General features: G+C 64.3%; 1 protein-coding gene across 2 annotated transcripts; it reads right to left on the reverse strand.

The window, feature by feature from the left end:
- Window positions 1-620: 620 nt before the first annotated feature.
- On the reverse strand, window positions 621-16,500 carry RAPGEF3 (Rap guanine nucleotide exchange factor 3). 2 transcript variants are annotated; one of them, XM_075525628.1, is made up of 27 exons: window positions 16,210-16,500; window positions 11,022-11,075; window positions 10,597-10,703; window positions 10,302-10,423; window positions 10,002-10,176; window positions 9,665-9,749; window positions 9,375-9,435; window positions 9,046-9,122; window positions 8,788-8,934; window positions 8,511-8,620; window positions 8,160-8,248; window positions 7,456-7,534; window positions 7,035-7,185; window positions 6,847-6,929; window positions 6,410-6,449; window positions 6,194-6,275; window positions 5,974-6,120; window positions 5,736-5,833; window positions 5,420-5,545; window positions 5,153-5,334; window positions 4,978-5,068; window positions 4,504-4,554; window positions 4,228-4,315; window positions 4,015-4,079; window positions 3,699-3,753; window positions 3,536-3,607; window positions 621-1,904 (listed from the first exon to the last, which is right to left on the reverse strand). In XM_075525628.1, the coding sequence occupies exons 1-27, from the start codon at window positions 16,498-16,500 to the stop codon at window positions 1,786-1,788; spliced, it is 2,847 nt and encodes a 948-aa protein (XP_075381743.1). In that variant the 3' UTR covers window positions 621-1,785. The 2 variants fall into 2 exon arrangements, with proteins under 2 accessions (XP_075381743.1, XP_075381744.1); XM_075525629.1 differs by lacking the exons at window positions 621-1,904; window positions 3,536-3,607; window positions 3,699-3,753 and adding an exon at window positions 3,760-3,809 and having other exon boundaries at window positions 16,210-16,327.
- Between the last annotated feature and the right edge of the window lie 4,385 nt (window positions 16,501-20,885).

Consider the following 20,885-nt stretch of genomic DNA (forward strand, 5'->3'; position numbering starts at 1 on the left):
ACTTTTCCACTCAAGTGGAGATTTCTCCAGCCAAGCCAGCTGACCGGGCCAGCATCCTGCCTGCAGCCAAGGAAGGGAAAGCCCCAAGACACATCCATCGATCCGGCCAGCCAGCCTGGGGACTGAAGGTAATCTGCAGGCCCAGAAACATCTGGAAAATGTGCAACTCTGGTTTAACCCTTCCTTCCCCACACACGAGCTCTTTCATTTCAAGGGTCCTTTGGTCCTTCAGGGAAAACATGCTGGGAAAGGTGACTGCGGGAGTTCTGGGTTGCCCAATTTGGGTCCAGATGCCAAGGAATTGCCACCGCCTCTCTGCTTTGCCCTAGCTTGCCTGGACGCGCATGCTGCTGGGACCACGCATGGGGCTGGAGTTAGAAACCTGGGAGATGTCAGGTGTCAAAACCTGGTCCCCATTGAGCACGGCCACCCGCTGCCTTGCAGAGAACCACAAAGCCAAGCTTTGCATCGGGGGGGACCGGGGGGTCCTGGGATGGACACGGTGCCGGGAGCTGCAAGGAACCTGCATCCCATCTCGTAGCTGGCTGCATCGCTTGAAACATTATTTAGGTGTGATGGGGACTTTTATTTTAAGCAACCCATTCATCTGCGTGGCGAGACTGAAAAGAGCAATTAATGCAGCAGTGCTCTGGTCCCTTGGAGCCCAGCCGTACTTGGGGCAAGGCTGGGGGGGCTTTGGCTTGTGGCTCCGTACTGTGGCTCCATGGTGGCCCGGCTGGGGCACAGACCTGCCGGGGGCTGCGAGCCTCCCCCGCGCTGGCACCCTGCAAACATGGGAGCTTTTAGAGGCTGCAATCTCCCCTGAACCCCATCGCTTCATCCAGGCCTGCTCAGAGCGTCGGGAAGGTCATTGCTAAAACTGCTCCGTGCGCATACAGAGACGCTCTGGGGGGAGGGATGGGGGTGTCCACCCCGGGGTCCGTCAGCTCTTCCTCCTTCAGAGACACCTCCCCCAAACCCCTGCTCACAGGCCAGCAGCAACTGGTCACGGGTTGGAAACGGCCAGAGCAGATCACCATCTCCATCACGAGGCCACCACAGCTTCCTTCCATGACGGATGCTGTCCTGCCTCCGTGCCACAGCTGTATGTGCCTGCTCCTGCTCCCATCCATGCGGGGAAACTGAGGCACGGAGAAGGCTGTGGTTAGCCCAAGGTTTGGCAGCACGGGCTGGTGGTGCGGCTCTCGGAGGCTGGGACAGGGGACGCAGCTAGCACCTCCCATGAGACACACAGGACAGAGGGAAGGGCAGGTCCCCTCTGGGGCTGCCCCCAGGATCCATGGGGCAGCACAGCAGCACGAGGCAGACCCCGAGCTCAGCCCGGGTGTCTGCACCCCGACGGAGACAGACGTGGTGTTCCCTGCTCACAGGGATGCTCTGGCTTGAGTCCCTCCGGGAGCAAGGGGCATCCTCCAGCCCGGCACCTCCGGGGCCGGCAGCATTGGCTCCTTCCTCCCCCCGGCTGGCGCGGGGAGTGAATCCAGGCCGCTGCACGGGGAAGAAAGGGGAGCGCAGCCTCGCGTACAAAAATACCTCTATTGCTCACTCCGCTGTCCGTGGCCCTCGCCTGCCCGCAGCCCGCGTGGGCTCCCGGCTGCCTCGTGGTGCCCGACCCGGCGCCGGTGGCACGGCCGAGCAGAGGCTGCTCTCGGCCGGCTCTGGCGCAGCCTCGCGCCCGGTGCTACCGGGAGCAGAGCCACGGGGCTGCCCCCGCTGCCGGCAGCCAGTCTGCCGCATCCCTGCTCTGGGCCCCCTCCGGCCCCGTCAGGACTCCAGGCTGTGGGAGAGCCGCAGTAGCTCCTTCTGGCTGTCGATGGCTTTCAGGTGCTGCAGGTATGCCCAGGTGGAGACGGGGCTCCGCACGCTCAGGGACTGCTCCGAGCCTGCCGGGGAGAGCTGAGATCAGGGCTGGGCTCCTGCCTCCGGCCGCGCTCACCGATGCCCCTCCATTGCCTCTGGCTCGGCTTGCCAACCCTCCCCGTCACCGCTGGCTCAGCTCATGGATCCCCCTTCGCTGCCTCTCGCCTGACTCGCTGATCTGCTTCCACTGCTGCTGGCTTGGCTCGTTGATCCCCTCCACCACCTCCAGCTCAGCTCATCGAACCTCTCTATCACCTCTGGCTTGGCTCGTGGATGCCTCTCTATCGGCTCTTGCTCAGCTCATTGAAATTCCTGCCATCGCCTCTCCCCCAGCTCACAAATCCCCATCCACCACCTCTCCCTCGGCTCATGGATCCCCTCCATCACCTCTCCCTCGGCTCATGGATCCCCTCCATCACCTCTCCCTCGGCTCATGGATCTCCCCCATCACCTCTCCCTTGGCTCACAAATCCCCCTCCATCACCTCTCTCTCGGCTCACGGATCCCCCTCCATCACCTCTCCCTCAGCTCACAAATCCCCATCCACCACCTCTCCCTTGGCTCACCGATCCCCATCCACCACCTCTCCCTCGGCTCATGGATCCCCCTTCATCACCTCTCCCTCGGCTCATGGATCCCCTTCATCACCTCTCCCTCGGCTCACAAATCCCCATCCACCACCTCTCCCTCGGCTCATGGATCCCCTCCATCACCTCTCCCTCGGCTCACGGATCCCCCTTCATCACCTCTCCCTCGGCTCATGGATCCCCTTCATCACCTCTCCCTCGGCTCACAAATCCCCATCCATCACCTCTCCCTCGGCTCATGGATCTCCCCCATCACCTCTCCCTCGGCTCATGGATCCCCTCCATCACCTCTCCCTCGGCTCACAAATCCCCATCCATCACCTCTCCCTTGGCTCACAGATCCCCTCCATCACCTCTCCCTCGGCTCACAAATCCCCATCCATCACCTCTCCCTTGGCTCACAGATCCCCTCCATCACCTCTCCCTCAGCTCACAGATCCCCTCCATCACCTCTCCCTCGGCTCATGGATCCCCTCCATCACCTCTCCCTCGGCTCATGGATCCCCCTCCATCACCTCTCCCTCGGCTCACGCATCCCCTCCATCACCTCTCCCTCGGCTCACAAATCCCCATCCATCACCTCTCCCTCGGCTCACAGATCCCCTCCATCACCTCTCCCTCCGCTCACGGATCCCCTCCATCACCTCCAGGAACCCGCTGGAGCTGAAGGAGCAGGAACAAGTGGGGACAGACTGGCTCCATGGGGCAAAGCGATGCCCCAGCCTGCTGCCTAACAGCTAGAGTGCTTCAGGCACGCCGGAACACTCCGTGACTCCCTTCAGCACGAGGAGTTGCCGACTGGTGCCTCCAGCCGGCAGCGTGCGACCCAGGGGCTTGCACCGCTCAGGAGAGGGAGCTCAGCCTCCATCCCTGGGTACTCCGAGGTATCAACAGCATCCGGGCCAGCTTTCACCCGCTGGAGCCAGGCTGATGCCCTCGGGACCCCCCTCACAAGGACGGTGGCTGCACGCTCCCCTGGGCTGGCCTCGTCCGGCCCCGCGTAGCCCCGAGGGGTGGGGGTCTCCCAGCGCAGGGGTGGGGGGCGGACGGGTGAGCCCCGGACGTACACGTGGAGATCCTGACAGCCTTGGCGTCCTCCGGCCGGTGCGGGGAGCGATTTCGCAGCGGGGAGAGCGGAGCTGGGTGTGGAGAGAGAGCAGGAGCTCAGCCCCATCCCCAAAGGAGCGCTGGTGCCCGGCCCCGTCCTTGCCCCCAGCCGGGAGCACTCACCGTGCGCGTGGCCCCGGCAGCGCTGCAGGACACGCACGGTCTTTGCCATCATGTGCTGTGGGCAATGCACAAAGGTCACTTGCTGTCACCTGGCCCCACTTTGCTCCCAGGCTGGTAAAACACAGTCCCCTCGGGCTTCAGCGGCGGCTGCGGCTGCCCCGTGCCCCCCCGCGAGGGGACAGCCAGGGGTCCTGGCTGCTGGGGGGGGGGGCTGCGCTAATGCCGCGGAGATGCTCTGGATCTGCGTGCCAGGGGACGGGGGGACAGCAGGTCCCCCAAGGTGGGGGTCCACAGAGAGCCAACCTGCCCCACTCACCATCTTCTCAAAGTTGATGAGGTTCTCGGCCAGCGTGCGATTGCCCTCATGGATGAACGTCATGTCTGCGGGGGGGGGGGGGGATTTGGGGATCAGATTCCTGGTCCCTGGGGAGGGCTGGATGTGTCCAAAGGGGTCCCTGCCACCCTGGTCCAACCCGTTCCCACCTGCACCTCCAGCAACGGCCCCGCAGGTCCCAACCGAGGTACCCACCTTTGAGGAGGAGAGGCACGAAGGGGATGATGGGGGGGCTCAGCTTGGCGACGGCCAGGCGATAGACCCTGTGGTTCCACGATGGGTCCTGGGGATGAAGCGGGACCTCAGCGCAGGGCAAGCAGGGGACACAGCCCTGGCTGCTACCTTCCCCGGGTGCGGGGGAGAAAGCGCGGGCAGCACGGCCACGGCACCCCTGTGACCTTGCGCCTTTTGGGAAGCAGGGGCAAACCCTGCTGGGAAGGGGGAGATGGGCTGGGAAGGGGCTGCGCTCACCAGCATCCGCTCCAGCGCCGAGTGCAGCTTCCGGATCTTGTGGGGCAGCCTCTGTGCAGAGAGAAGGTCACCGGCGCCGGCACCCTGGCTCTCCCACCCCCAGAGACCCCCCCAGCTCCCCTGGCACCTCCTGCTCTCCACCCACCCCGTTGCACCTCTGTGGGCTCAGCAACACCGCCTGCTCCGGGTGCTCGTGAGCAATAGGCTCGGAGCCCGTTGTCACTCTGGTACGGGGGATTTTGGCCCCCAGTTGGGTCTAACCGGACCCAGGGGCTGATCCTGGCTCCCTGCCCAGTGGGAAATGAGCTCCCTGCCCTTAGCAGCTTCCTTGCTCAGAGTTTATGGGTGCAGGGTTTGCCTGGACCCCAGCACCCGGGCCACCCTTGCCTCTTGCCCAAGCCAGAGGACCCAGATCCATCGCTGCAGACCTCAGGGGACCTCGCAGGGACCCGCAGCCCGAAGGCGCTTGCTTACCTCCCAGGTCTTGGCCAGGCGGCTGATGGCCGTGTTGCTCACACCAAACATCACCGCGAAGAAGGAATTCAGGTTCTTCTGCTCCTTGAGGCTGCAGGCGAGGACGGAGTCAGGCGAGGAGGCCACCACCGGCTCCGTCCTCGCAGGACCGGGACGCGGGCGGTGAGGCACTCACTGTGCGGCCAGCTTGATGAACTTGCGGAGGAGCTGGGCTCGCCTGCCCACCTCGGGGCAGAGGCACAACTCCGTGGCCACCCAGTACTGCAGCTCGTTGAAGCGCCGCATGACCCGCTCCAGGTTGGCCGTGGTCACGTCGTGAAACTTCTGCGGCCCGACGATGTAGTGGATCATTTCCACCTGCAAAGCCCGATGCAGTGGCTGAGGGGTGTCCCGAAAGCCACCCCGGAGACATCTCCCACCCCGGTCCGGGTGCTGGCCTTACCTGGTGGATGCTCTTGAAGAGGTTCCAGTCGTAGTCGGTGAGGTGGCTGGCCAGGTCCTTGGAGCTGATGAGGTCCAGGGTCTCTGAGGAGCCGACGTGGGGGCCCAGCTGCTCAGGATGGGGGGTCTGTGCACAAGAGAGAGGACGCCCAACCCCTCTTGCCCTTAGCTGCTGCACCAGGGAAGGCAACACCAGCCCCCTCCCCAGGATGGACACCCCAACCCTGAGCTGCTATGGAGGCACCACAGCCCCAAACCCCGCTTGGGGGGCCAGCCCGGTGCTGTCCATCCCCGGGACTCCCCCGCCCTGCGCTCACCAGGCTGCCCAGCTCCTCCACGCTCACGGCGAAGAGCCTCTCGTTGAGCCCCAGTGCCGTGAACACCCCCACGGCATCCAGCTGCAGCCCCACTTTATCTGTGGGAGAGAGGACGGTCAGTGCTGGGACGGCGAAGGGGCCAGATCCTGGCTGGGCACGGGGCAATTGCCACCGTGGCACGGCGGCAGCCCACAGGAGAGACCCCGAGGACGTGGCATCCCCGGGAGAGCCCGCTCACCTCCGGCCGAATTCACTTTCACCAGGATGTGCTCCCCGTCCCGGCCGAGCTGGGGGGCGAGGGACCGCAGGATGTCCTGCACCGAGGCGTTGACAGGCAGCACCGTGATCAGGCAGGAGTGGTCCGGTCTGTAGATCTCGTAGGGCACTACGGGGGGGTGAAAGGGCTGTAGCGTCCCAGCCGCTGGGGAGGGGACGGTCCCCGCCGTGCGTGGCCGTACCTTTGTCCTGGGCTCTTAAGGCACAGCTGCTGTTCAAAACCGCCTCCTCCTGGCTCGTGAGCCAGTTCACGGAGCTCCGAGCCTGCGGCCAAGGTGGGAGAGAGCGGGGAGGATGCCTCCCGACTGGCCACCCCTCCTGCTGGGGGTCCCCAGAGGGCAGGGGTGACCCAGCTCTTCACCCCCCCCTGCCCTGGCACCCCCCAGGGCCGTCCCTACCTTGGGCTGGGGAGAAACACTGCCGTCTCCGTTCTCCAGCCTGCAGAGAGAGGGGAACGCTGGTGTTGGAGCCCCACAGCCCACACCTCGTGCTGGAGACAGAACCGAGTCCTGCAGCCCCCCGGATCCAGGCCACCACCGAGCCCCCCAAGCATCCCTGCCCCACAGGGCACCGGGGAGTCTCGGCGGCGTTTGACACCCTCCCTGTGGCTGGGAAACCCCCACGCTGGGGACGAGGTGGCCTGAGAGCCGCTGGCATCCCCCCCAGTCTCGGCAATCATCGCTTTGCTGGCCGCAAGCTGGGTCCCATGAAAAGCGCAATCCCCCTGCACACGAGGGGTGCAGGATCCGGGGACGTGGGCATCAGCAGCGGCGTGGGGGGACAGAGCCAGGCTCTGTTTCCGATGGGGACACCCCTCCTTCCCCGGGGGACTCACACTCGGGGCCGCCGGCGGTCCTGCGCTTGCTCCTGGACCAGCCCGCCCAGGCGGGGGTCCCGGCTCGCCAAGTCCGCCAGGTTCTGCAGGAGGAAGGTGCCCGGAGGTCAGCACGGGGTGTCCGTGGCCAGACCCCCCTGGGGACATCCCCCCCCCCCTCCCCGCCACGACCACCCTGCTCCCGGTACCTGCAGCAGAGCCGTGGTGCTGCGGTCGCCCTGCAGCAGCCGCCCGTAGAGCAGCACCCACTGGCTCACCAGCCGCAGGATCTTCCGGCGCTTGTGCAGGGAGTAGGTGGCCTTCTCCTGCTCCGAACCCTCCAGTGGCTCCGCGCGGAAACTGGGACCAGTCAAGGGCACCAGCACAGGCGATGTGGGGCTGGGGAGCGGGCAGGGACCCCCCTGGGCAGGGACCCCCCCCCCCCCCCAGGGAAATGGGGATGTGCCCTGTGCCCAAGAGCCTGGGGGATTCGGGGCTCCCCTGGCCAACCCCTGAGGTCCCGCTGGGGTGACAGGGACCGAGCTGAGCGTGCTGGTCCCCGGCAGGGGGGTGCGTGGCGTAGGATGGAGACCGGTCCCCCCACAGAAGGATCCATCCACAGAAGGATACTGGTGCAGCAGGGCTCTGCAGAGCTGCGAGGTCGGCATGAACACGGTGTAAGTCAGCAGGAAATCCCCCAGCAGGGTGTCTGGAAGAGACGAAGCCACCATCATCCACCCTTCCCGGTGTCCAGCGGGTTGGGGACACGGTGCTCACAGCCAAGCGGTGCAGCTGGCCGGGAAAGGGTCACCCGTGCCCTGCGTGGGGTTGGCCCGTGGTTTACTCCCACAGTGACCGTGCTCATTGTGGGTCACTTTTTGGCTCCTAAACACCACGGAAAGGGCTGGCAAGGTTGCAGGCTTTTGGCGACGAAAGAAAATTAAAGGGTTGCACTAAAAGCGCAGCGCTTGGCAGAGAGTTAACTCCAAGGCAGCCGCTGATGACGCCAGCTCGGCAGCTCGGATTTTTTACCCGCTGGGGACATCTCCTGGTTCCCGTCTCGCCTGGCTTTGCTCCTCTCCGAAGGCAGAGGGAGGTGGAGGGATGTGGGACAGGAGGGAGGAGATGCTCCCAGCCCTGGAGCTGCCTCCCTCTCCTGGCCCCAATGGGGGATTTTAGGGCGAGAGGAGCAGCTTTTGGGGTTGAAGACCGGGAAGACGGCAGCCCCGCTCGGTGCTGGCCCTCCTGCCGGCACCCTGTCCCCAGCCGCCGGCCCATCTCAGGGTGGCTCTGGGACGTGGTCCCCAGACCAAGGGGGTGACCCCCCCACCTACCCACGGGGTCGTAGAGCGTGGCGTCGAGCCTCATGAACTCCAGCAGATGCTCGAGAATCTTCTCCGGCGTCCCGGCCATCACGAAATACCTGGCGGGCAGAGCACCGGGCACCTCAGGGAAGGACGCGGCACCCCAGCTGTGGGCAGGGCCACCACACCAGGCCACCGGGCCACTCACACAGCTGGTCAGCATGGCCTGGCATCCTTGTTCCCCCCCCCAAGGACACGGTCCTCCCAGCAAACTCCCCCGAGGGAAGCCAGAGAGCAGCAGAGGAGGCAGAGGGACAGGCGGCATCAGCTGGCAGCGCTGCCGGCATGGCTGCAAGAGGGACAAGGACAGTCTGCTGTCACCTGCTGCTCCGTGCCGCGGCTGGCTGGCTGCTGCCACCCTGCAGGTTCTTCTGGAGGATAAGCACCACCTTCCCGTGCTCCTTCAGGCGCATGGTGTTGGCCTCCACGTCCTAGGGAGAGAAACCAGCCATCAGCTCAGCTCGGATCCGTCAGGCAATGCCTGGCTGGCTGGTTGCACCCCAAACCCCCATACCGGCATGCAGAGAAGTGTCCTCTCCTGCAAACAGCACGGAGGGCGCGGTGTGTCCCCCGAGCCCCCCCCGAGCCCCCTGCCCACCTTGAGGATGTGGTTGAAGTCCTGCTTGTCCACGCGGAGGAAGTGGCAGTTGTCCTCCCGTAGGATGATGGTGGCCGCGCGGGGCGCGTCGTTCACCAGCGCCAGCTGCCCAAAGTCGTCCCCCTCGTGCAGGGTGGCCACCAAGCCCTGCGGGGGGGGGGACATGAAGGGTGAGGGACGGGGTGGGAGCTCTCGTCCCCACCGGGGGACAGTGACGCGGGGTGTCTGGAGAGCCCCGCTGCGCAGGGACGCACCTACCTTGCCGTGGGTGACCACGTTCACCGAGCCCTTCCAGATGATGTACCACGACGTGCCTTTATCTCCTTGGCTGAACACTGCGGGGGAAACAGCGGCATCCAGCAGTCGAAGAGGGGGACCCCCGAGCATCCCTCTTCAGCCCCCTCGTCCCGAGCCCCCGGCCCAGGCGAACGCAGGGAGGGCTCTGGTCCCCACCATCCCTGGTCCACGAAGACCCAGCGGGAGCATCCACATCGATGACAAGGGCTCCAGCCGTCCTCCCTGGGCCGGGGACCCTTTCCTGGGGGACCGGCCAGCCCTGCCCGGCTCCTGGGGCACGCGATACTCACGCACGGTGCCTGCTCTCTGGTGCGACTCGAACATCAGCACGGACGCCAGCTCCCGCTTCACCTGCGGCAAGAGGCTCCTGCCATTAGGGTCACCCCAGCCCGGAGCTGAGCGAGGAGGGGACACACATGGGCAGGTGGGATGGGGTGGGAAGGGGGCCCAGGGGTGCTCGGAGAGAGCCAGGAGAGGATGCCCAGATGGGAAGCGATGGGATGCAGGAGGATTTGGGGACCAGGAGCAGTCTGGGGGGGACGCACACGCTGCGGGGGAAGCAGGGCACGGCCGCACTCACCGAGTTGGAGAGATGAGCCACGGCTTTGATGTGCAGGAGCTCCTCAAATATGAGCTCCAGCTCGTCCTCCGTGCGCTGGGCAGGCCTGGGAGGGGAGAGGGGGGTGAGTGGCCATCCATGCCCCCTCTGCCCCCCACGTCCCGGGGCACAGACACCCCTCTCCAGGCACAACCCCCTGGCCAGGCAGCCTCTTTCTCTCCCCGGTCTGACAGCCGTGGAAGAGATGCTCAGGTCGCCCCATCCACAGCAGCCCCTCTGATGCTCCAGAATCCCACGGAGCAGGGTCGAAATGAGCCCCACTTCCCCCCCAGCCCCTGGGGAGCCCCCGGCCACTCACGGCTTGCGCAGGGCCATGGTGAGCAGCGCGTCGGGACCCAGCTGGGCCAGGAAGGCCAGTGCCTCCAGCAGCTCCTCCGCATCCCGGAGCCCGGCGCCAGGCTCGGGGCTCAGCTCCAGCTCGGCAAAGCGGTAAAACTGAGTGTCCTTGTCCTGGAAATGCCACTCCTGCTTCACTGCGGGGGGAGAGCGTGCGTGAGCTCGGCCATGCACCCACGGCAGACCCACGGGGTGCCACGTGCACCCATGGGAGACCCCAGCAGCCGCCAGCGCACCCAGTCTCGCCACCGCCGGCCCTCACCGTGCGTCAGGACACCTCCGTCCACCAGCACCTGGCAGATGCCAACAGCCTGGCTGCGGGTCTGGACGGCGAGCCCGGCGCTCAGCAGCCAGTCCACCAGCTCCTTCCCAGAGCAGCACTGCCTGCGAGGGCAGAGGGTGTGAGAACTGCTCCCGAAACGGGGCTGCGGCACCCGGCACCCCAGGTGAGCCCTCGCCTGGGTCGGGCAGCAGAAGTCCTGCCCTCCTCGGAGGGCTGCCGGGGTCCTCGGCAGCCCGCGGTGCCCCCGGCACGGCAGGGGCACTGGCCGTCCTACCTGTGGTGCCGCAGGTGATGCTTGTGGTCCCGGATGAGGCCAGGACGGGTGCTGGTGAGGTGGATGAAGAGGAGCTTCCCGGCTCGCCAGATCTTCTCCGAGGATGCCTGGGGGTGGAATGGAATTTTAGAGCTTGCGGGGGAAGCGGGGAGGGCACGGGCAGCGAGGCCTGGACCCCGACTGCGCTGACACCTTGCACGGTCGACCGTGTCCCCAGCACCCTGCCCGAGGTGCGATACTCCTACACACCCACCCTGCACCCCAGATCTCCATCACCTGCCCCCGGGAAGAGATGAGCCCAAGGCAGCGAGCAGCCCAGAGCTGAGCCGAGGACCCCAGGATATGGGGGTGGTCTGGCCCCCCACATTTCTCCATCTCCCGCCTCCCCAAACTCATGTCCTTGTGGGTTTTCCCAGCCCACCCACCTGGGTAAGGCTGTGTCCATAGTCCAGGGTGGATTCAGTGTCCAAAAGCGGGGTCTGGAAAACCGAAAAGAAGGGAGTTGGTGGCTGTGGGGGCTCTGCCGTGTCCCCCCTCACCCCGCACACCCCGGGGGGCTCCTGCCTCCCCCAAGGCACAGTTCAGCCTCATCCGCTCTGCACCAGGCAAGGAGGCAAGAATCCCTGCGTGCTCACCAGCACCCATCTCCTAAAACCAAGGCAAAACCTTTACCCTGCCCCATCCTCGCTGAAAACAGACGTGCACCGGGGACCTAACCCCCAGAACCTCCCCGCGGTTATGTTTAACTTCAGAAAGGGAAGTGCATTCAAATAAGGGAGCTGGGAGATAAAAGAAGGAAGTTAAAAGTAAAATCCTTGCAAACAGGGATCAAAGACATCGGATTTGAGACACGGAGCTTGCCACTGGAGGAGAAGGACTTCAGAAAGACCTGGGGAAGCCGGCACAGCCCCAGGGGAGGGAGAGGTGTCCAAAGCCTGGGGGTTTTCCTCCAGCTTTGAAGCCGGGTCCGAACAAAGAGGACAGAAGAGATCCCAAACTCTGGTGGGTTACGGGAACGGCCCACGAAAGCCTTGGAGAGCTGGAGGATCAGCTTGCAGAGGACACCAAGGACTGGACTCATGGCCGGCCTGGCCCACGGCAGATGACGGGGAGCAAGAGCTCTCACAGAGGACGAGGGTAGCAGAGAGCCATCAGGAGCGCGTGCCCCAACCTTTCCCTGCAGGCAACGTGTCGGGGGATCGGTCTCAAATCACAGCACAACCAGAAAAACTTAGGCAATAAATCCTGAAAAATCAGCTGTAACAAACCACCGGGACGTGGTGGTCCCCAGCGCTGAGAGGAGCTCGGCGGCGAAACGGCCGAATTGCTAAGGGTGATGTGTAACCTCACGCTTCCCTTGGTGCCAAGGAGCTGGCGAATATGAAGATGTTTTTCCAAAGGATTTTAAGGGAGATCCTGGAAACGATGGGCCAGCGAGGCAGAAAGTCACCGAGCACGTGCTGGGTATGGGGAAACAGTGCAGCGGGTAAAATTCAACACGGACACGCCTAAAATAAGGCATATTAGAAGAAAACAAGCCCAATTTTCCCCCGTTCATGGTCAGAGGATCTGAGCTCAAGCAGGAGCCCATGGTGGTGACCCAAAGTGTGAGCTCAGGCCTCGACAGCTATAAAAATGCAAATAGCGCGATGGGTGTCAGTAGGAAGAGAGCAAAATAGGAATCCTCACTGATCCCCAGCGCGCCCGGTTCACCGGCAAGTCAGTGCTCCCTAAAGGAGAAAAACGCGCCCTTTGGGGATGGAAAAGCCCAGTCACCCACCGAGTTTTTCGCTCTACTTAAATCCGCACGTGATGAGTTGATCCAATGCTGTTTTCTAAACCGGTTCTTCTTCAATGTCTATGCCGTTTACCGATCCTAAAAGAGCTCAGGGATCCTAAAATGGCTTGGGGAGTCCCTCCCGGAGCGATCTGTCATCACACCATCAGGAATAGCTGGGGACCGTCTCCGGTCTGAGCCGTGGCCCCGCAGGGGGTCCCTGCTGTCCGGGAGGGACCGGCTGTGATGGCCACGGCACAACTCGGGGTCGGGTTCAGCTCCGCTGGGAGCGATGCCAATCCCTGCCAGGCCACGCTCGGGTCCTCAGCTTCTCCACAACCACTCATCCCTCTGGATATCCCCCATCAGCAGGTGCTTTTTAATCCTTGTGCTTATTTTTCTCCTGGTTTTTCCCCCCCCCTCGAGGAGGGGATGCTCCAGGTTTTTACCCGAGCATTGCCCACCCCAGCTGCAGCCCTAATCCCAGTGCAAAGGCGGCCGCGCTCCCATCCAGGCGCTGCCCAGGGGGATGAGGGCTCCCGCACGGCCACGGCCCTGAATAAACAACCTTCTATCCTGGCTGCGTCTGCTGCATAAACCACGGGCTGGGGGAAGCCGATAGCACCCGTCAGACCCGTTCACATGCTCCCCGGGCCGAGGCAGTTAATGCACTTTGAGCGTTAACCCCGAGACACGGTGAGGGCCATCCTTCCTTGGGGTGTCTTCACCTCGAGGGGAAGGTTCTGTGGTCCCCTCTGTTCATTTCTGGCTGGTAAGGGGCCTGCAGCACTCCAGGCTGGTGATGCCGCGTGGTGATGGTGGGCACTCGAAACACGGCATCATCCGAGCCAGATCCTCCTCGGATCTGCTGGCTCTGGGCTGGTTGGGAAGGTCTGAGCCACCCCAGCAAGCGGGACCGCCGGATGAAAGCCTCAATTAAGGAAGCCAAGGGCAGGAGTAATTAGCTACGGAAGCCTTCTTTGCAAACGAATTCAAGGACAAAACCACCTACCAGGAGCTGAGGAGCCTTGGCACCTCCTGGCCCAGGCAGCAGGCTGATGGAGGTGGACACCCAGATGGGTGCTCAGATGGGTGCTCTGCCCTGTGCTGCCTGCTCGGCTGTCCCAAACCCTGCCTGCTCACACCCTGCCCGGCTCAGGCTGCTCTCTCGTTTCCTCCAGCCTTTTTCATACCCGCAGGGCTTCCCCATCCTCCTCCGACAGCCTGGACAACGCGAGCCACCAACCTGCCCCCAGCAGTTTGCAACCAGCTTAGGAGAGATTCGGGGAGTGGACGGAAAACAAGGAGCTCCGTGAAGGCAGCAGGTCCCTGGGGACGCTCCCAACCCGGCCACGCTGCCGCTGAGGCTGGGACATCGTGACTTACTCACTCTGCAAACTTTCCTGAGCCTCGTGACCGCCCTGTGGAACAGGAAACGCACCGGCAATTGCAGAGCAAATGTTTGCAAACAGGAGCCGGGCTGCGGCCGGAGCGTGGAGCTACCTCCCGTGGGACCCAGAGGTTGATGTCACCCCCTCGGGTGCGAGCGAAAGCTGCTCCTGTCCCCAAACAGCCTTTGCCGTCACCCCATAAGTGAGGTCTGTCCTTGAGGCAGGGAGCCAGGACGTGCCACGGTCCTGCTCCAAGCTGCGCTCACAAGGACACTGAAGGAGACTTGCAAAAACCCTGCCCGAGGACGAGTGCTCCGAGCAATTTCTCCCTCCTGGGGTTTTCTCATTGCCAGACCAGCTCTGAACCACATGCAAAACCTCATGGCTGGCCCCAAAAACCCCCTCCTGAAGCATCCTTGCTCCCCAGCTCCCAGGTCTGGACCCACGGGATGCCCTCCCCACCCTCACCCTCTGCCTAATTGTCGCGGCATCGCGGCTGCCGTCTCCAAGCAGCTTCCTAAGGAGTTGCCTCTTTCCATCTTCCTGCTTACGGGACACACAGGCGCTGAGATCCTGCCTGTCTCCAGAAATCCGGCAGCGGCGGGCGGCCGGCCAAGGCCAGCAGCGACCGTTCCGTGCTCACGCGCCGCTTTTGTTTGGGATCCCAAGGAAAACAACAGGAGTTATTTCAGGCTTTACGGCTCCGGAGAAAGTCCTCGCCCATCCGCAGCCTCAAAAGGCACGGCAGCCAGCCAGGGGCTTGCTGTCCCCCCGGGAGCCTTGTCGGGGAGGGGTGCTCGGGGCACCCGCTCTGTCCTCTCCGTCCTCTCCAGGGACGCGGCGAGAACCGGCACGATGGCATCTGTACTCTGAGAAGGGTGAAGGACGGAGCTGCTTGGGGATGCCGGGCTGCGATGTCCCGCTGATGCCAGGGAACGGGAGCCTGGGCTGGAGCCCTGCGGCAAGGAGCAGAGCTGGAAGGGATCTGCTGGCACTGGGACCAGGCAAACAGGTCCCCAGGAGGGATGAGACGGAGCTACCACGCGAGGAGGAGTTTCCAGGAGCCGTAGGCATGTAGCCATGGGGACAAGGGACAATATTGCTGCTCCAAGGCACAGCCAGACGGTTCCCTGCCATCCGCCTCTCCCATACCTGCCCCGAGGAACGGGTGCACTGGGAGCACTCTCCTACCTGCAAAAAGTGGGGGAAACACCCCTTTTCCCTGCAAAGATCGGATCACTCCCCGCAAACGGCTGGCGGTTGTCCCCACGCGCGGCAGAGCCACTCGGGGAGGGGACGCTCCTGCCGTACTGCGTGTGCCACTGCGCTGCCACATTTTGTCAGATTTATCCTCGTCTGGCAGTTTAGCACAGTAACGCTCCAGCCTGCTGCTTTCCTGACCTCCCTGCCTTTTTGCCACTCAAAAAAACTCCCCATAATCCAGTTCCTAAAAGTTCCAGGGACAAAAAATCAGGACGAAGGGGAAAAAAAGAGAGGAAAGTTTTATTTGTGAAGGAGCTTGCACACTGCATAGAAATGCTGAAAGGGGGGTTGTTCCCGTAAAGTAATCTCAATTTTTCCTTAAAAACTTTTGTCTCCGGTCAAGCAGTGTGGGAAGGGGAAGGTCACAAAGCTCAGCCAGGGCAGGTGAACAGGCTCCAGGGTCACCTCCCAGCCCGAAGGGGACAGAGAGGAGACCGGGCACGGGGACCGGGCGCCTTTTACACCCTGGGGACCCCCAGGAGACCCCCAGCAGCCCCCGGCCAGGGGACAGCACAGACCCGGGGAGGGAGGACGTGATGCTGAGCATCGTCCCGCCGCCAAGCGACAAGTTTCTCCCGTAGAAACGGCCTGACCTGGCAGGGAGGGAACGTTTTGAACCCCGTGTGCCGCAAGGCCGCGGGGAAGGTCCTTCCTGTTCACACGCTCGGGGTTGGGGTGCGCTGCTTGGCCGCCGTGGGCCGGAGCACAATAGCACCGGGCTCATTTCATGCCTGGCTGCCAGCTCTGCCTGGAGAAGGGCTTAGGGCAGGCGGCTGCAGAAATATGCTCCCTGCACGCTTCGCCTCGCTCCCTGCACGCCTCGCCCCGCAGCTCGCAAACACGAGGGGGGAGCAGGGTGCGGGTCACAGATCACAGCCCGCTGCCAGGCCAGCCGGGAAGGCAGGGAAGGGCCAGACCTGCCCTGCAAAGCCGCGCTCAGGAAGCGGGGCTGGAGGCGGCGAGAAACCCGGGGGGACCAGGCTTGGCTCTCGCAGTGCCTTCGCCGAACCCCGTCCCCCCGAAACCCTGCGGCTGCCCGAGCACAGACCCCCGGCGAGGAGGGGCGGCGGGGAAAGCCGGCAGCGGAGCGGGCTCCTGGGCTCGGGGTCTGTCTCCCCGGGCTCCCGGTGGTCGCGGGGTCCCCCGGCCGGGCCGCCCCCCTCCCGCCCAGCCCGCACTCACCCAACGGATGCCCTGGATGCGGGGCAGGCTGCCCCCCTCGCCCTCCAGCCGGATCTCGTAGCTGGAGCTCCGGAACAAGTGCATCTTCTTGAGGAGCACCGAGAGCCGGTTACCGTCAGCCCCGGGCCCGCCGGGGGCCGGCAGCGGCGGCGGGGGGGAGCGAGCAGCACCGGACCCCGGCTCCAGCCCGGCTCGCCGTGTGCTCTGCCGGCTCCGGGCTACCGGCGCTCCCGGACCCCGCCGCGCCGCCTCCCCGGCCGCTCCCGCCGCCCCAGCCCCGCGCACCTTCATGCGGCGGCGGCGGCGGCGCGGCGGGGCGAAGCCATCGCGGCCGCAGCCCGGTGCTGCTCCGGCGGCGGCGGCGGCTCCGCGGCTCGGGGCGGGACGGGACGGGACGGGACGGGACGGGACGGGCTCGGCGACGCCGCCGCCGCCGCGCCGGGCTGGGCGCGCCCCGCCCCCGAGCGGGCTGGGACCGGGAGCGGGGCCGGGGCACGGCGCACCCCGCCCGCAGCCCCTCCCCGGGGTCCCGCGGCCCGAGCCCCCGCCCTCGACACCGGGACCCCCTGGACACCGGGACCCCCCGGCCTTCTGGGGACCTCCCCGTCCTGACCATCCTGGGGGGGGGGGGCCCAGCCCGGACCCCACCCGCGGGACCCCCCATCCAGCCTGAGCCCTGCGCGTCCCCCTGGGACCCCAGTCCCTGGGATCGGGGTGTCTCCAGGAGCCCCTGCCCTTCCCCTGAGCACCCCACCAAGTCCCTGGGATCGGGGTGTCTCCAGGAGCCCCTGCCCTTCCCCTGCGCACCCCACCGAGTCCCTGGGATCGGGGTGTCTCCAGGAGCCCCTGCCCCTCCCCTGAGCACCCCACCAAGTCCCTGGGATCGGGGTGTCTCCAGGAGCCCCTGCCCCTCCCCTGAGCACCCCACCGAGACCCTGGGGATCGGGGTGTCTCCAGGAGCCCCTGCCCTTCCCCTGAGCACCCCACCAAGTCCCTGGGATCGGGGTGTCTCCAGGAGCCCCTGCCCCTCCCCTGAGCACCCCACCGAGACCCTGGGGATCAGGGTGTCTCCAGGAGCCCCTGCCCCTCCCCTGAGCACCCCACCGAGACCCTGGGGATTGGGGAACCACAGGGACCCCCCCTGCTCTGGCCAGTCGTGCAGGGCCCAGCCTGGCGGGAGGAGAACGGGGCACAGAGGGGCTGGAAAGTGGGAGGGGAGGTGGCCCCCAGCCTCCGACCAGGGAGGACAGAGGAGCAGACCTGGAGCGTGGCCCAGCGGTCCTGGGAGTGCTTGCGCTGGGGCTTTTGGCTAAAAAGAAAGGGGTTTCTGCCAAAAGGAACTTTTACTTCTGAAATAAACCCTGGGGTTTTTTATTAAAAAAAAAAAAAAAAGTAAAAATATATATATTTAAATAAGCCCCAACCAGCAAAGTGATGAGAAATGTCAGCTGGATACAAGCACTTTGGATATGCATCCTTGACACACTCCTGCTTCCTCTTTTGATCAGGCACCCCAGGGACTTTGGGGGCCACGCCAGGCTCCTCAGGACTGTCACTCCTCAGGGCCACCCCACGCGGGCCTGAGGAGATAGGATCTCTCTGCGTGGCCTTCGGCAGATCCTTGAGCAGCCGCGCAGGACGGGGACAGCAATCCTCCCTCCCGCCGTCTGCTTTGCCTGCGCGCGCTTGGAGGCAGAAAAGGCATTTTCCTGGAGACCTTGAGGCTTTTGGCGCTGCTGCAGCCGGGGATCGCAACAACCACCCACGCGCAATTACGGCGCTGAAGAGTCTCGCGCCGAGATCTGTCACCACTTACATGCCCGGAGTCCGTTCTCTTACGCAGTTATTCGGTCCAGGATCTCCAAGCCAAAGCAGCAGGGCTGCTGCGTAACCGTCCTCTGTGCAAAGCCCTCCCAGGATCTCGCTAAAGGAGTCCCAGGCTTTTTCCCTGGTAACCCAGTATGGCCACTGGTCTGAGCGGGTCCCAGCCGGGCAGGGGGAGACGGAGCGATGCAGGGGCTGGATGAGGCCGGGCGCTGCCTGGAGAACACTTCAACCAGTGGCATTTAACACGCACGGTGGAGCAGTTCCCCATCCTGTAGCGCTGCCGGTCCAGTTTCCCAGCTGAAGCCCCACGGACAAAGCAGACGTGGGTGGGTCGGACGGAGGCGGCATGACCTGGGGACTCGGGACACTGTAGAAACGGGCGCAGAAGTTCACATTTAATTATTCTTCTGCAGAAGATGCATTTTCTGCACCCCTGTCTTGAAGCCTGGCACAGCAGGGTGCACGCGCGGACCATGCCCGGGAGGTGCAGGCTCCTCCTGGCCCTTCTCACAGGGTGTTTTCTGTATTTACAACATTAAACATATTCCCCTTTCCCAGGAAACCACCAGTGCCGAAAGCTTATCCCCTCTCAGCCCTGCACCGAGCCCCATGCTGCGGGCACAGACCGTAGAGGGGAGGTGACGCAGGGACGGTGGCAGGGGCTCTGCCCCAACACACGGCTGCGAGTGCTGTGCCAGTGCCGTGTCCCAGCGCCTTGTCCCGGAGAGCCGGGGCTTCTCACTTCAGGTCCCAGCTTGTCCCTCGGAGTTGTGCGGGGACCCCCACCGCCTGCGTGTGCATCTCCCCCACCCACACGTGCGTCTCTCCCGTGCCGCACCGAGGGCTCCGAAGCTGTCATTTCCCAGGCATCCGTCCGCTCTGGGTAGCATCGGGTGTGCAACGCGAACAAACTTCACGCTAAATGAGGCTGGGCTCCCAGCGCGGCGTTTTCCAGCCCCTCCCAGCCCCTGTGGCCCATTAATACAGGAAACCTCCCTGGCTGCAGCCCACTCCTGCTGCAGCTCGAAGGGGGGTGCTGGAAGGAGAGTTTGGCACCCGCAAAAGCGGCTCGGGGTTCGAGCAACCTCCCTCCTGCTCGGCTGCCTGTCGCTGGCTGGCAAAGCCCAGCCAGGAGCGATTCTTGAGAGCTGCTCCTGCTCTCAAGGACCTGGTGCTGCGATGGAAACGCTCGCGGGGCAGCGGGCCAGGATACGGCCTCGCCGCCGCGCCGGGGGAGGATGCTGGCTCGGCCGCTGCAGGGAGGAACCTTTGGAAAGTTCCCCAGCCTGATGGAAAGTGCTCTGGGCTGCCTCGCGCTTTGCACATCAAGGATCCGCTCACCTTTGACAGGCCCCTGGGTCTCTGCTGACATGGGCGAGGGATCCTTGCCTTGCACAGACATGCCCCCCCCCATGCAAATTAGAGCCAATTAAGAGAAGGAGGAAGAGGTCTGAGGAAGGCAGGAGGCTCTTGGAGCGGCATTTCCCCAGGGGAGCCCCACCCGAGCGGCTGCGTGTGGATGCGGCATAACGCGCCAAGGACGTGACACCTGCCTTGGCCCCACCGTGGGCGGTTCTTCTCCCTCTCCCCACATCTTGACTGATGCTTCCACCACCCCACCCCATCCCATCCCACCCCATCCCACCCCATCCCACCCCATCCCACCCCATCCCATCCCATCCCATCCCATCCCATCCCACCCCATCCCATCCCATCCCATCCCACCCCATCCCATCCCAGTTTAGACCCAGCAATGAAGGATGCCCCACCATCCTCACCGAAGTGCTCTCCCTACCCCTTTGCCGCCGTCTCCTCGCTTCCTCCCACCCTGCATTCCTGGGAATGGCTCCCAGCCCCGGCCCAGTTTAGAAAACTTTCCAAGGTTGTGGCTGGTGCAGCTGTGCTGGCAGGGAACGGCGCGGAGCGGCCCCGCTCGCCTGGGAAGCGGGATGGTGCGTGGGGAGCCGGGGCGGCAATCCTCCGCACGGACCCCACGGCCGCTGTGCGCTGTGGGTGTCGCTGGAGGTCCGAATCCCTCGGGAAATCGGGCGTTAGCATCCCATCACGGGCCGGTGCACAGTCCAGCATCTCCAGGGACGGCAGCTCTGGAAACCCTGAGCTGGCTCCATCCAGCCCAGTGTCCCGGTCTTTACTGGACCAGTAAGATGCTTTAGGGACGGGGTGTGAGAGCATCACGCAGCAGTGCTGTACGACGTACCCCTGCCGGAGCCAGCGACGTACGGCACAGGGGCCTCGCTGAGCTACGCGGGATGTCGCTCACCTGATGGCAGAGGTCTCCGGGCCGGCAACGGCCAGCGTGAGATCCCGCTGCCAGGCGCGGAAAAACCCAGCATCCACCAACCCCGGCTGCCGCTGCACCTGGGTACTTCCCCTGCAGCTTTTCCAGGTGCAACCCAGGCGCAGGAATGCTGGAGGATCGCCGCCGTGCCGCAGCCGCGTGCCCAGCCGGCGTGCCGGCTCACCGGCTCCGGCCGCAGGGACACGTTTCCAACAGGCTGCACCAGCTGCCCGAGTCTGGTTAGCTTCGAGCAGAGAGCTCCTGCCTTGCCATAAAATGCAAACAGAGCAGCTCTGCCTTATCTAACTCTTTATCGCTGTATTTAACTTGCTCATTTTATCTGCACTTGAATAATAATTAATCTCCCAGAGCAGGCAGGCCTGGCCCTGTGGAAATGCGCCTTTCGTGCGGAGCGTGTTCGGCTTATGGGACTTGCTGGAGCCGGGTGACTTTGCAGAGGGAGAGTTTTTGGCTGCTGCTCCCGGATCTTCCCCAGTGAAACTGGTGGTGCTGGTGTCTGTGCAAATGGCTGTTTGACCCCTCAAATCTC

Source organism: Mycteria americana, chromosome 26 (genome assembly GCF_035582795.1).
Source record: "Mycteria americana isolate JAX WOST 10 ecotype Jacksonville Zoo and Gardens chromosome 26, USCA_MyAme_1.0, whole genome shotgun sequence".
NCBI classification, from domain to species: Eukaryota; Metazoa; Chordata; class Aves; order Ciconiiformes; family Ciconiidae; genus Mycteria; species Mycteria americana.

What these genes read in the sequence shown, in the direction of transcription:
- RAPGEF3 (XM_075525628.1), bottom strand. Translation starts at nt 16,500, where the DNA reads ATGAAGGTGCGCGGGGCTGGGGCGGCGGGAGCGGCCGGGGAGGCGGCG. An exon ending in CACGCTCTACGACCCCGTGG is followed by an intron (nt 7,535 to 8,159) that starts GTAGGTGGGGGG and finishes CGTCTCTTCCAG; the next exon opens with ACACCCTGCTGGGGGATTTC. An exon ending in TGCAGAGCCCTGCTGCACCA is followed by an intron (nt 7,186 to 7,455) that starts GTATCCTTCTGT and finishes GACTGGTCCCAG; the next exon opens with TTTCCGCGCGGAGCCACTGG.